General features: G+C 40.4%; 1 protein-coding gene across 9 annotated transcripts in view; it reads left to right on the top strand.

The window, feature by feature from the left end:
- The first annotated feature begins 3792 nt into the window (after positions 1 to 3792).
- Positions 3793 to 14944, top strand: part of LOC121314053 (histone-lysine N-methyltransferase 2C-like) — a 152577-nt gene continuing 141425 nt past the window's right edge. For 8 of the 9 annotated variants that reach the window (XM_041246856.1, XM_041246855.1, XM_041246850.1 and 5 more), the window contains exon 1: positions 3793 to 3842. In XM_041246856.1, coding sequence (XP_041102790.1) covers positions 3796 to 3842 — 47 coding nt within the window. In that variant the 5' untranslated portion in view covers positions 3793 to 3795. Of the gene's footprint in view, positions 3843 to 4528; positions 5404 to 14944 lie in introns of those variants that run through there. The other variant, XM_041246853.1, reaches the window with a different exon arrangement.

Below are 14944 nucleotides of genomic sequence, written 5' to 3'. Positions count from 1 at the left end.
CAAACACACATCCAAACACATAACCAAACTGAACCGTCGAGCTCTGGAGATATCTAACCAAACACACATCCAAACACATAACCAAACTGAACCGTCGAGCTCTGGAGATATCTAACCAAACACACATCCAAACACATAACCAAACTGAACCGTCGAGCTCTGGAGATATCTAACCAAACACACATCCAAACACATAACCAAACTGAACCGTCGAGCTCTGGAGATATCTAACCAAACACACATCCAAACACATAACCAAACTGAACCGTCGAGCTCTGGAGATATCTAACCAAACACACATCCAAACACATAACCAAACTGAACCGTCGAGCTCTGGAGATATCTAACCAAACACACTTCCAAACACATAACCAAACTGAACCATCGAGCTCTGGAGATATCTAACCAAACACGCATCCAAACACATGACCAAACTGAACCGTCGAGCTCTGGAGATATCGAACCAAACACACATCCAAACACATAACCAAACTGAACCGTCGAGCTCTGGAGATATCTAACCAAACACACATCCAAACACATAACCAAACTGAACTCTCGAGCTCTGGAGATATCGAACCAAACACACTTCCAAACACATAACCAAACTGAACCATCGAGCTCTGGAGATATCTAATCAAACACACATCCAAACACATAACCAAACTGAACCGTCGAGCTCTGGAGATATCTAACCAAACACACATCCAAACACATAACCAAACTGAACCGTCGAGCTCTGGAGATATCTAACCAAACACACATCCAAACACATGACCAAACTGAACCGTCGAGCTCTGGAGATATCTAACCAAACACACATCCAAACACATAACCAAACTGAACCGTCGAGCTCTGGAGATATCTAACCAAACACACATCCAAACACATAACCAAACTGAACCGTCGAGCTCTGGAGATATCTAACCAAACACGCATCCAAACACATGACCAAACTGAACCGTCGAGCTCTGGAGATATCTAACCAAACACACATCCAAACACATAACCAAACTGAACTGTCGAGCTCTGGAGATATCTAACCAAACACGCATCCAAACACATGACCAAACTGAACCGTCGAGCTCTGGAGATATCTAACCAAACACGCATCCAAACACATGACCAAACTGAACCGTCGAGCTCTGGAGATATCGAACCAAACACACATCCAAACACATGACCAAACTGAACCATCGAGCTCTGGAGATATCTAACCAAACACACATCCAAACACATAACCAAACTGAACCGTCGAGCTCTGGAGATATCGAACCAAACACACATCCAAACACATAACCAAACTGAACCGTCGAGCTCTGGAGATATCGAACCAAACACACATCCAAACACATAACCAAACTGAACCGTCGAGCTCTGGAGATATCTAACTAAACACACATCCAAACACATAACCAAACTGAACCGTCGAGCTCTGGAGATATCTAACCAAACACACATCCAAACACATAACCAAACTGAACCGTCGAGCTCTGGAGATATCTAACCAAACACACATCCAAACACATAACCAAACTGAACCGTCGAGCTCTGGAGATATCTAACCAAACACACATCCAAACATATAACCAAACTGAACCATTGAGCTCTGGAGATATCGAACCAAACACACATCCAAACACATAACCAATCTGAACCGTCGCGCTCTGGAGATATCTAACCAAACATACATCCAAACACATAACCAAACTGAAACATCGAGCTCTGGAGATATCTAAACAAACACGCATCCACAAACATGACCAAACTGAACCGTCAAGCTCTGGAGATATCGAACCAAACACGCATCCAAACACATGACCAAACTGAACCGTCGAGCTCTGGAGATATCAAACCAAACACACATCCACACACATGACCAAACTGAACCGTCGAGCTCTGGAGATATCGAACCAAACACACATCCAAACACATAACCAAACTGAACCGTCGAGCTCTGGAGATATCTAACCAAACACATGACCAAACTGAACCGTCGAGCTCTGGAGATATCTAACCAAACACGCATCCAAACACATAACCAAACTGAACTGTCGAGCTCTGGAGATATCTAACCAAACACGCATCCAAACACATGACCAAACTGAACCGTCGAGCTCTGGAGATATCGAACCAAACACACATCCAAACACATGACCAAACTGAACCGTCGAGCTCTGGAGATATCGAACCAAACACACATCCAAACACATAACCAAACTGAACCGTCGAGCTCTGGAGATATTGAACCAAACTCATATCCAAACACATGACCAAACTGAACCGTCGAGCTCTGGAGATATCTAACCAAACACACATCCAAACACATAACCAAACTGAACCGTCGAGCTCTGGAGATATCGAACCAAACACACATCCAAACACATAACCAAACTGAACCGTCGAGCTCTGGAGATATCTAACCAAACACACATCCACACACATGACCAAACTGAACCGTCGAGCTCTGGAGATATCTAACCAAACACACATCCAAACACATAACCAAACTGAACCATTGAGCTCTGGAGATATCGAACCAAACACGCATCCAAACACATAACCAAACTGAAACATCGAGCTCTGGAGATATTGAACCAAACACACATCCAAACACATGACCAAACTGAACCGTTGAGCTCTGGAGATATCTAACCAAACACACATCCAAACACATAACCAAACTGAACCGTCGAGCTCTGGCGATATCGATCTTGTTTATTCTTCAGATGGTGAAGGTGTGATTTTTTTCAGCAGGGCTGATTTTGAAAAGTTTTAACTCCACTGTTTCTAGTTCCAAATAGAGAACAATTTAATACATGTATTCTTTAGTGCCGTTGTACTCCCCCATTGATCTCTTAAGGTTGCTCGTACAGCTTTTCTATTCAGTAGCCCTGTCGGTGAGATGAAGTTAAAAGCTCTTAAACCACTAATCCAGACAAGCCTGGCTCTCTTGCACTGTGGCTAAGATGCTCTCTTGCGGTTTGCAAGGTTCCAGTTTGTGCCCAGCCTCTGCACTGTTACACAACTGGGTATTTTAAACTGTTACATTGCACACTTGTACTAAGATGAAACTTATCCATGGTGGGTCTCAACACACTCATTTTATGTTAAGACAGAAGATTTCAAAAAATAATCCGTTAGGGCTCCCAGTCAAAGTGGCTTTGTGTTCCCTCAGCTTAACAGTATTTACTGTAGGAATGGTGAGCCATTGACTAAGAAGCAGCTGATTACCCCCATTGCTCAGCTTATGGTGACAAGGCGTCATGCAGATATGTAGATTCTACACATTTTGTACATAGCAGTTCAGTATTCGGAATCGACCATGCATAGCACCATCATACAGAGATTGGAGGTTGTGGGTCAATTCTTTGAGTTGCAGTGCCATTACTGGATGTAGATTTGAACTTGTGATGAGAAAGCATAGGGATGCATGCACCTCAGGGACTGGAAGAAGGTAAAGTATGCTGAGTATTTTTAGCCAGCTCATGCTGTGCAGAACTAGGAGCAGGGCTGAATGGCTGCTGCTATGGGCTAATGAGCACTAGGGTTACAGTCTTGTCTTTTTTGCCTCCATTATAACAGCCTAAAGAAACCCGCTTTGCATGGAGAGTCTTTTTATCTAATGCAGGTTTTCAGAAATGCTGGTCAGTTTGTGCTTTCCAAGTAGCACTTTATCAAAGCCTTAACACCAAAGTGCAGTTTGCTCCATGTTTTCATTTTAAACGGGCGGAGTTTGTGAGGGTGTGAGTTGGGGGCAGCATTTGAGTGTAGCAAAGCTTCATTGCAGAATGCATGGCACAGCGCAACAGGAATGTGCTTCCTCCTCTGTCTCACAACCAGTAAGCTTGATGAATTTGTATTTTTCATTTGTAATGCAGTCTGATGAGGAAGGTAGCTACACATAGCTGTTGTTTAAAGTGTGTAATTGCTCACCTTGAACCACAGCGGTTCTCTGCGTGTGTTTTCCCCACTAAAGTCTTCAAATTATTACTGTCCTAATGGATTTTATGCGACACATTGGACACTGATGAGTGCTTTCAAAACGACTTACTAATGAGTGTTTTAATGGATTTTTTTTTTCTTGTCTAATACAAAATACAATTTGTACCACTTCTTAGATACGCCATTTCGTAATCGCAGGACTTTTTTTTATAAATTAAATATGGATAACTCGTGGTTAAAGATTTATATTTGTCGTTTTCTTTTAGTTCTGCGGATCTGTCTTCGAGCAGGGAGATCACGTTGTAATGTTATCACTAGAGGGAGGAGGGAGTATACAATGTTACGTTTATACAAATGAAGTTAATACAAAAACAGTTGGTTGTTTTATAACCTACGTGTTGATACATTAGGTTTATTTCCTCTGTGAACAACAACAAACCTACAATCGTATTTATAACAACTAAATGAAACTCCTCTCCGTGTGCCGAAATCTATTACATTTTTTGACTCTCCACTTCGCTGCTGGTTTAAAAAAAAAGAAAAAAAAAAAAAAAAAAAGTCTCTTTACCTGGATGGTGCTGCGATGTATCACTCCGCAGGGTCAGAGAGTCTGTTATCAAAACAATATTTCTGGGAATTCGTATCATAAAACAGACGCCTGCTTTTGAAAATGTCATATATTTTTTGTGGTGCATTTTAAATTTGTTTCAGGAGCTTCGTTCCCATTGACGACAGGCTGTCTGGTGTTTAAATGTGCACTATTTGTCAGAGGGTTGTTGACAGGCAGTGCTTAGGTCTCGCTCAAACATGGCCACCATGATGGAGTGAAAGCAATAACTTTAAATTCTCAATTTTAAGGGGAAAAACTCCCTTTTATTGATGTAAGAGGAACATTTGAGGCTGAAATCGACGGAAGTAATATTTTTCCATCCAACTGAATGCTAATGAAAAGTTGCAAGGAGGTTTATTACTGGTGCAAGTTGGCTGCGAGCTGTAAAGAATTGCATCCATGTCGTAAGGGGTTTCTTCTTTTTCTTGGGTTTTCCCACCATCATTTTTGTTTCGAAACTGCGAGAGGATATGGATACATATCAATATTTTTTTCGGTGAAAACTAACAGGAGATACTTTTGGAATACAGCAGATCGGCTTTTTCACATTTTTTGTTTGTCAGTCTCCTGTTGGAAAGGGTAAACAAGCTGGTTAAAGGGAACACACTGGGTTCCACATTTTGACCCCATTTCACTTTTTTTCATGAACTCGGATAGCATTTTTTTTGGAATATGTGCTGTGGTTTTTTTTGGGCGCACATACTGCATCGGTAGTTTCCGTTTTATTGCTACAGCTGGAGAGTGAAAATCTCCCCTCCCCCCAGAAATATACAAAATAAAAGTATTTCATTTCGCAGATGACAGTAAAGGTGATGAAGGCAATAATTCCACACTTCTAGGGTGAAAAGGTAAGATTGTACTGCACGTCTGTTTAATAAACGACGGAGAGCTGTTGGTTTGGGTTATGGAGGTACGTCGGTTTCGTTTCACGTCTTTCTCCGTTCCAGTACGCTCTACTTTTGCTTGCATCAAGTTACTTTTAGAATTGTGTTTTTTGTTTTGTTTTGTTTTTGGTCAATTTATGTAAGTTATTATAAAGATTTAACCGACTAGGCAGGGGAATAACTTCAGTTTGAAACAGCTGGGCTATACGTATTCTTGTATATCTGAAGTTTAGTGAAATTAATAATGATTTACTGTCAAGGATCAAGGAGCCGTTGTACTGTGCAGGCTGCTTGACACAGCAACCTTATTCAGGCATGTTTTATTTTGTTCTTCGTTTGTCAAATTATTTGTATATTTTAAATGCATATTTATTAGAACTGACGTTTTGTATTTAGAACATGTAAGATTTCATTCCAGTATTTAACGTTTAGAGCACTCATATTTCGTGACAAATGAAAGGCTACAAGCTGTGTGAATTTCTCATTCTTCAGTGAAAGCAGAGTACAATCGCACCTTTTTCAAGCGTGTTTTGGCTCTTCTAATACATAGATGTTTGTGGTGGTGTTGATTTCAGAAACCGCAAATAAAGTATTGAGCGATTTCTTTAGACTTTTTGGTTTTACATTTTGTCTCGAGTGCTGAAAAGACTCGGAATTCAGCTCCAATATGGAGGGTAGGCGACACCGTGCCAAAAAGAAGCGAAGATTTCATAATATTCAAGCGCGACACCGTGCCAAAAAGAAGCGAAGATTTCATAATATTCAAGCGCGACACCGTGCCAAAAAGAAGCGAAGATTTCATAATCTTTAAGTGCCGAAGTGCCCGTTTATCCACAGCTCTTGTTTCAGAAGCAGAATTTTTTGACAAACAGATTGATTTTTGGCTTGCTTGCTCTTTGTCTGTTGAGGGACGGTATATTGCCTACAACACGAGACACGTACCGTGCTTTCTTTACTCAACAGTGTTGAGGTGGCGTTATACTGTTTCTGATTAAAGTGTCCGCTTCCCAGTAACTTCATTTTTTAAAATTATTATTAGTTTGCATTGGAGAGTTGCCTAGGGTTCACACATGAAACCCAGACAGTATTCGTGGTCTAAATGTTTTCAAGATGAAATGCAGTTGTGGGTGTACAGTTTGAAAAGATTTCCTCAGTTGCAGTGTTAGTTGGGCCACGTATTAATCAGCATTGTTTTGTTTAAACAGCACAGAAATGCATTGCGTGTATTTCAGTAAGCACTGCTCTCCCAGTGCTGTGAGGAGGGGTGGGGTAAGCGAGCGACAAGGCGTCTGCTCCCTATGGCAATGAGCAGTCACCACGTCAGAGCATTTAGCAGAATCAGCAACATTCTACATAATAATAATAATAATAATAATAATAATAATAATAATAATAATAATAATATGCATTGGCGTAAAAAACACATAACCGGACTGCTGAACAACCTATGCGTGTAGCAAAACAAAACTTGTTTATCAAACAAAGTGAGACACGAATGGAAATGTCATCATTACAGGTGTTTACCTGAAAGAACCCCAACTAGTCTCCACGGAAATCCGCGGTAAAAGATCTTAGAATCTGCAACGAGAAGAGTGCTTTCTGCGGCAATGACTTTTTAATGAGGAACAGTGTTAATGGGTATGCATAAATAAGAAAGTAAGCCAGGGTTAGTTACATTGATTTATTTTTTATTAAATCACATGACTAAAATCTGAAGAAGAAAAAACACACATACAATAAGTTGTTTATTTTTTAAAACTCTTGCAGCACTGACTCATGTCATTTTTTAAAAATATACATAAAACAACAATTGCTAATTTAAATTCAATAGTTATGGCCAAAACATAGGACTATTTAATCATATTAGTAATAATAACATTTTACCAGCAGTATATGATGGTAGTGGCGCACTGGGGTTCAAATTAGCATTGGTAAATTTTACAAGTGCACTGTTTTACAAATGTGCTGGGCTCGGAGCATTTCTGTACAGATGCAGTGGTATTTCTAGAAACGTTTGTTCAGCAAAATGTGGTGTTTTTAAAACGTATCCACATCAAGACAGCACATAGAAATAGTTTGGAAGCTGTGACAAGCGCGTGGAAACAGTGACAGGCGGCACTGATTGGCTGATAAACTGGCTTGTTTGTTTCTTTGACCAAGGCCACAGTGTGGAAGCGCGACATTCACACACCACAAAACAAACGGGAAAGTAACGACTTAAAATAAATAAATAAATAAAAAAGTTGTCATCCCAAATAACTGAATAATATCTTATATAGTTCACTGCCCCCTTCCTTTTTGAGCATTCATACTAAGCCTTGTACGGAACGTGTGTGTATTTCCATATATAATGAGAATGACATTCAGCATGGGGAAGGACCTGCACCATGGGGAGTACAAGCAAGGTCCTCATTGTTTTTCTCTGACCTTTCACATAGGAGTAACGAACAACGATTAGCTTTGAACTTGTGACTAAACTATGAAATCCTTTTGTATAATAATAATAATAATAATAATAATAATCATCATCATCATCTTACCTTCGTTCTTCAGTAGCCACTGTTTGTCCATCCATGGTTGTTGTCATGGTCTTCTGCTGTTTTAACAGAAGCTATGCCAGTGAGTTATTGGAAATACTGCACTTGCATTTTGTATATGTGCCCTCTTTTTTGCTGTTGTATTCGGTGCTAATTTAGATTTGTTTCCGGAGGTCACCAATGATCTTAGGAATCCCTCCATGGCTGAACTAAAGCTCGCACTGAAACCCCACTACACTCCTCACTATACAAATAGCGTGTGTATGCCCTAGTGACATGTGCAGTGATAGTAGGGAGCAAATGTTTGAGTTTTTGTTTTTTGCAAAACATTGAAAATTCTGTGAGAGAGAGAGCAAATTTCGTGATATATTATTTTTTTTTTCCTCCCCGCTGTCTCGGAATCCTGGAGGGACCACCCAACCATTGTGTAGGTTTAGAAACGATTGAAGTGGTTGGGAACTAAGGGCCTCTTTGTGCATGCCACTTCTCCCACTTTACAAAACCCAGAGCGAAAGCGTCTTGCGCTCTTTTAACCCCAATTAGAGTAAGTGCATGCAGTTTCCATTGCATTGTAATAGTGGTTTATTTTGTACTGCTTGGCTACCTTTTTAAGGGTGGTTCAGAGTGCTTCTAATTGAAGTTTTCCGTTTCCCAATTCATATTTTTTGCTTGTCTTCAGTTTTTGTTGCCAGCCACAGACAAACCTAACGCAGACTAGACAAACCAAAGTGTCTTTGTTTTTTTTTTTGTTTTGTTTTTTTAAACAAAAACATGGAACTAATTTTAAAACTTGAAAATATAAATGTTACGCTTTTTTTACGTTTCATGAATGGACAATTCATAGTTCCTAACTTCCTTTTGAGTGTGTGTTTTGCACAATGCAGTTTGCAGCTGCAGTTTAATTTCCAGAGCATGTTTGTAACCAGTTAAGAAAGAAGCCTCCCTGAGAACTCTTCTATGTGAGTGCGGTTCCTTCTTTATTAGTTTATTTGGCAGATGCGTTTATCCAAGTGGCCTTCCAGGTGTTAAGCCCCTGTCACACTGACATGATGTACCCGGGTTGGAACAAACTGGGGTCAGGACCCGGTGTCGTGTTTTTTTTTTTTTTTTTTTTTTTTTTTTTTCTGATCACAAATCACAGTTCATCAAAACAAACCTGCATCATTACAAAAAAAATGAAAAAGAAAACCCGGAAAAAAAAACAAAACAAACAAACCCGACCTCAGCTCTGTACAGGGGACTCCACCAGACACCAGCTGAGAGCCCTTTGTTCTATGCTGTCTGGAGCTGGGAACATTAGGATGTATTCTATTCCACAACCCATTTTTATTTTCCATTCTAGCCATGCTACTTTTTAAATTTCTATTGGCCCAGCACATGACCTGTGCTAGCCAATGTCTGCACCTGCTTTGAGGCCAGCTGTACAGTTGGCAACAAAGGCTTTCTGAGCCTTTCACATGGTCTCTCTCTTTCAACAATGGAGCCGCCTCCCTCCTCTGACAGGACTGCCCCAGTCAGACACAATCGAGACTTCTTTGTTTGCATGTTTAATATGAGTGAGGAAGCTTGTGGCAGTGTAGACTAAGGAAGTCAGGGCGCACTTGTATACAGTGTGTATCCACTGTCTGATATTTATTTCAAGCTGAGCTCCCTGTTGCCTGCTGCTGGTAATCAATAGCTGTCTTATAATAGGCCCCATGGCATTACATATTGCGCCCATGCTGAAGTCCTTATCTGACAGAGCCGGGGTGAGGCTGCTGCTTGTCTGCTGAGTGTAATCACCAGTGCTCTGTCAGAATAAATGGGAGCAGATAATGTGGGGAGGGACCTAGCACAAAGAGCACCAGGAAACATCAGCAGCAACAAAAGAAACAGCTCTTGCATTGAACAAGAAGCCTTTAAACTGCAGCGGGATTGTTGGGCTCGGCTGCTTGGGAACTGGAGTATTCTCTTTTTAGATGGTAGTTAAAGGTGGTAGAAAAACAGCATGTGGGTGAAGTGTGTGTTTAATGAAACATACTAGTATTAACCCTTTACTGTCCTGGGCATGTTCCAGTGATATGCAGCATGGCATGTTGTATTATGGGGTGCCATAATAAACGTCCATGTTTTACGGTTACAAAGTTTAAAAAAATAAAATAAAAACCTAGTGAAAAAAGTATAGGCTGTGCTCACAATGGAAACTTAGCATAGGGTGTTTTGTAAGTAGTGGCACACCAGAGCAAAACTCAAACTTCATTTTCTGTTGTTCATCTTGATTTGTATAAAAGCAGTTCCTGAAACTTCAGTCTGACGCATGTTTCCTCTGGTGACACAGAAAAGGCTCCAGTAGTTTTGCATGCTGCCCCTTTGCATGATGTCTTCAAATCCGCCCCCTTCGAAGTCTCTGAAGTTGTGTTTACAAACAGGAACATGGTAACAACTCGCTTGTTTTCAGATTTTGTAAAATAGAGATTAAGAAAGAAAAAAGACACCAAAAGCAAATTATGGTCAAGAAGCCGGATGACGTAAAGAAGTGAGACCTGTCTCCTGTGAAAGAGACCCTCTGAGGGGTTTCGTGGCAGATAAATTTCTGTTGCTCTGCCTTTTTCTTTTGAATGTAGTAGCGGGAGATTCAAATAAAATGAAACGTGAATGCACAGAAGTAAGTGTACGGTGTTGGCCAGTTTGTTCATTATTCACTATTCACAGTCCCATTGTTACAGGGATGCAGGCTGGAGTAGTTTAGCCAGTTTCTTCAATATTCACTGTTCACAGTCCCAGTGTTACTGGATTGCAGGCTGGAGTAGTTTAGCCAGTTTCTTCAGTATTCACTGTTCACAGTCCCAGTGTTACAGGATTGCAGGCTGGAGCAGTTTGGCCAGTTTCTTCAATATTCACTATTGCTTCACAGTCCCATTGTTACAGGGATGCAGGCTGGAGAAGTTGTACACACCTTTCTTATGATGGCTTTTCTGGTTGGTTACAAGCATTCCTAGTATGTTAAAATGTTTAACCCCTTTACTCCTGAATTTTTGTTGAGCTGAAGAATAAACTCCTTTATTGCGTATGCATGAGAACAGGACAATTGTATATACTTTGTTACATATATTTCTACACTAGCTCAGACTGGGACCTAGGAGTCCTGTGAGGTTTCAGTGTGATTTTTGACGACAGAGGTTAGCATATGCTGCTAAGATAAGACAAGTTCTTGCCAGGACTGAAAGGGCTAAACGAAAACCCAATAAATGTGTGCTAGTCAGGCTCTGATTTATCTTGAATTTAATGCGATTCAGTGTTCAGGCAAACATAAACATTTGCCACCCCTATATTTACATGACTATGAGCTGTAAACTTTCCTGTGTGAAATAAATGGGAGACTAAACACTTGCAAGAGAAGGTCCAAAGTTCTGTGGCATGTTGGGTTTTTTTTTTGCATTGCAGATTGGTAATGATCCTTTCTGATCATTGTGATTTTCTGCTAACTGCTGTACAGCCATTAAAACACAAGATGTGGTGTCTGAGGATAGCTGTGCTTAAACAGTATGGCCAGCTTCTATTTTCTATTAAAGTTATTGCAGCTAACTAAATATTTCCATGTTTTTGCAATAACATGCTTTGACCTGGATGAACAAGGAAGTAAAGCTTAATAGACATCTGGGTAGTCAAGTCAAGCAAACTGACATGTTTAACCTAACGATATGTCTGTTTAAAAATAAGAGAGGTGTTTCTGGGGAAAAAAATAAATAAAGTAATAAAATGATAATAAAGTGCCTCATTGATTTTGTGGAATTGTTTTATTAGCAACAATGACTTATTTTATTATTAAAAGTATCACAGTTAGCTGGGTGGAGTTACCATTTGCAATTGCGCTCTCCTGCATGTACAAAGTGTAGATTTGAATCGCTTGCATCTCCTTCATCCTACATATTGTAGTTTAAACAGATTTGGATTTTACATTTTGAGCTTGACTTACTTAAAACAAGGCAGTGCAGACACTCCATCCCTTAGAGGCAGGAGGGCTGGACCCTGTGGTGATGCAAGCACTCTGTTATAGAGGAAGGAGGACTGGACCCTGTGGGTGATGCAAGCACTCTGTTATAGAGGAAGGAGGACTGGACCCTGTGGGTGATGCAAGCACTCTGTTATAGAGGCAGGAGGGCTGGACCCTGTGGGTGATGCAGGCACTCTCATATAGAGGCAGGAGGGCTGGACCCTGTGGTTCCCCAGTGCAGCCTGTGTCACCAGGAGCTCTGTGCAGCTGCTATCCTGTCATTTCAATAAACACAGCAGAACTGCTTTGAGGCTAACTGTGTTTGTGAAATGTACTAGAGATTGAAAAACATTTTAAGTGCTTAGTTGATTTTGAGCCTGAGAAAATATGCAAACAAGTCATTAAAATATTCGCCTGAAGAACATGCACATGTGTCTAAAGATGGCCACCTGACCTGTCCTGGTAGGGTTTTCACACCAATTTCCCCAAGTTCTGGGGAACTCTTTCATTGATTTATTACTATTGTTTAGAATTTTGGCAAAACATTTGAAACTATTGTCAGCAGTGTGCGTGTCAAATACACACATTTTAAATCTTCATAATGTGTAATAACCAGGGATCCTAGTTTTCCGCAATAAAAAAATTGAAATTCTTCAATTTAAAAAAAAAAATCTGTGTTATTCCGTATTTAAAATAAACAGCTAATTGAGTGCGCCTCGTTCACCAGAAGCAATTTTATTGAACGAGTATGTTTTACAAAATTTAAAGCAAAATTGCCTGTGTTTATGATTGTGTGATAAGTGCATTGATTTGGTGATAAACAACCAAAAAAAAGCCTTGCATGTTTTTTCAAATGTAAAACTAAAAATTCTCAGACCGCATAGAAAATCTGTTTTCCCGCAGCAAACGGATTCCTAGGATCCCTGGAAATAACCCACGTATAATGTGCCTTTGTAATTAAGGGATAGACTAGCCTTTGAACGTTTAAACAGTAGCTGGGCAAAACTCATTGACAGTTTGTTTACTTCCCTCCCCACCATACCCCTTCTCATGGAAGCGCACGCTGCCTGGAACCTCAAGTCAATGGAAGTCACTTAACCAGCTATTATCAGCAGTGTTCAGGAATGCTTGAGAATGTTAATTCTTGAACTCAAGCGCTGTGTTGTGTTGGTGTGGTCCAGATACACCTGGAGTTATTGGCAAAGGAGGGTGGACTGCAGCACAAAGTAATATCCACTAGAAACTGTCTTCAGGGCACCAGATGATTCTTAAGGGTTGGCTTAGGCTTTAGGACTGCAGTTGCTTAAGGTTAAGGTTGGGGTTGGTTTGGGTCAGGGTGGGTTGATCTCGAAGGGGTGCCGAGCCCTGGAAGTGAAAGGTGGGAGTGCGCGGCTAATGCACTAGAATCATCTGATGCTCTGAGGACAGTTTAGAGTGGATATTCCTTTCTGCTGCAGAATGCCCTGCTCTAAAACATTGGGGAACGAAGGTGTTTGCAGAGCTAGTGAGTAAGGTAGCAGTGTCTGCTGTGGAACAGTACAACTCCTGGGATTCCTCAATCCTCAATGTTCATATATATATATATATATGTGTATGTTTATGTTTATATATAAAGGGTATATAAAGACTTTCAAGCTGCAACTGACATAGTGATCCAACAAAGAAACCAGGAAGACCAAGGAGCTTTCGAAACAAGTCAGGGATAAAGTGTTAGAGAGGCACAGAGCAGGAGAAGTGTACAAGAAAATTTCAAAGGCGCTGATTATCCTTCTCAGCACAGTGAAGTCCATCATTAAGAAGTGGAAAATGCATCATACCACCCAGACACTACCCAGATCAGGCCGCCCTCCCAAACTGAGCAGCCAGGCAAGCAGGAAACTGATCGGGATGTCACTCTGAAGCCAACAATGACCTTGAGAGAACTGCAAAGTTCTGTGTCTGAGATGGGAGTCAGTGTTCACACATCAACAATAAACCGGTCCCTACACAAAGCTGGCCTGTATGGACAGGTGGCAAGAAAGAAGCCATTACTCAAAAAGCCTCATCTTGAAGCATGTATGGAGTTTGCGAAAAAGCACGTAGATGAAACTGCAGACATGTGGAAAAAGGTTTTGTGGTCAGACAAGATAATTTTTTTAACTTTTCAGTCTAAATTCCAATCTGATGTCTGGCGCAAGCCCAACACTGCACATCACCCAGTCAACACCATCCTAACTGTGAAGCATGATGGTGGCAGCATCATGTTATGGGAATGCTTCTGTTCAGCAGGAATTGGGAAGGTTGTCAGGATAGAAACCTGTTTGAGTAAGCCAAGACTCTGAAACTGGAGAGGAAATTCAAATTTCAGCAGGACAATGACCCAAAGCACAAAGCCAAAGCCACACTGCAGTGGTTGAACAAGAAGAGAGTTAATGTTCTTGAGTGGCCCAGTCAAAGTCCTGACTTGAATCCAATCGAAAATTTATGGTAAGACTTGAAGATTGCAGTCCATCGACGATCCCCAACAAACTTATCAGAACTGGAGCAATTTTCCTGTAAAATGGGCAAAAATGTCACCATCCTACTGTGCAAAGCTAGTAGAGACCTATCCAAAAAGACTCAGCAGTAATTGCTGCAAAAGGTGCTTCTACCAAGTACATAAGGGGCTGAATACTTATGCAACCAGTAAATTTCATTTTGTACATTTTCTTTACAAGTTTTGCTGACATTTAACCTCCTCCTCCTATGACAGTGTTCAGTTTAACCACTGCAGCTTTGAATAAAAAAGTTTGTTTGGGAAACAAAACTGTGCATAAATTATTTGTAATTCAGCAAAATGTGACATTGTTGGTAGGCATGAATACTTCTGCAAACCACTGTATGTGTGTATATATATATATATATATATATATATATATATATATATATATATATATATATATATATATATATATATATATATAATATATATATATAACACACACACACACACAGCTCTGGAAAAAATTAAGAGACC

This window comes from Polyodon spathula, chromosome 4 (assembly GCF_017654505.1).
Source record: "Polyodon spathula isolate WHYD16114869_AA chromosome 4, ASM1765450v1, whole genome shotgun sequence".
In the NCBI taxonomy this organism is placed as follows: Eukaryota; Metazoa; Chordata; class Actinopteri; order Acipenseriformes; family Polyodontidae; genus Polyodon; species Polyodon spathula.
The sequence above is the reverse complement of the archived record's forward strand: the minus strand, read 5'-3'. Positions and strand labels throughout refer to the sequence as shown.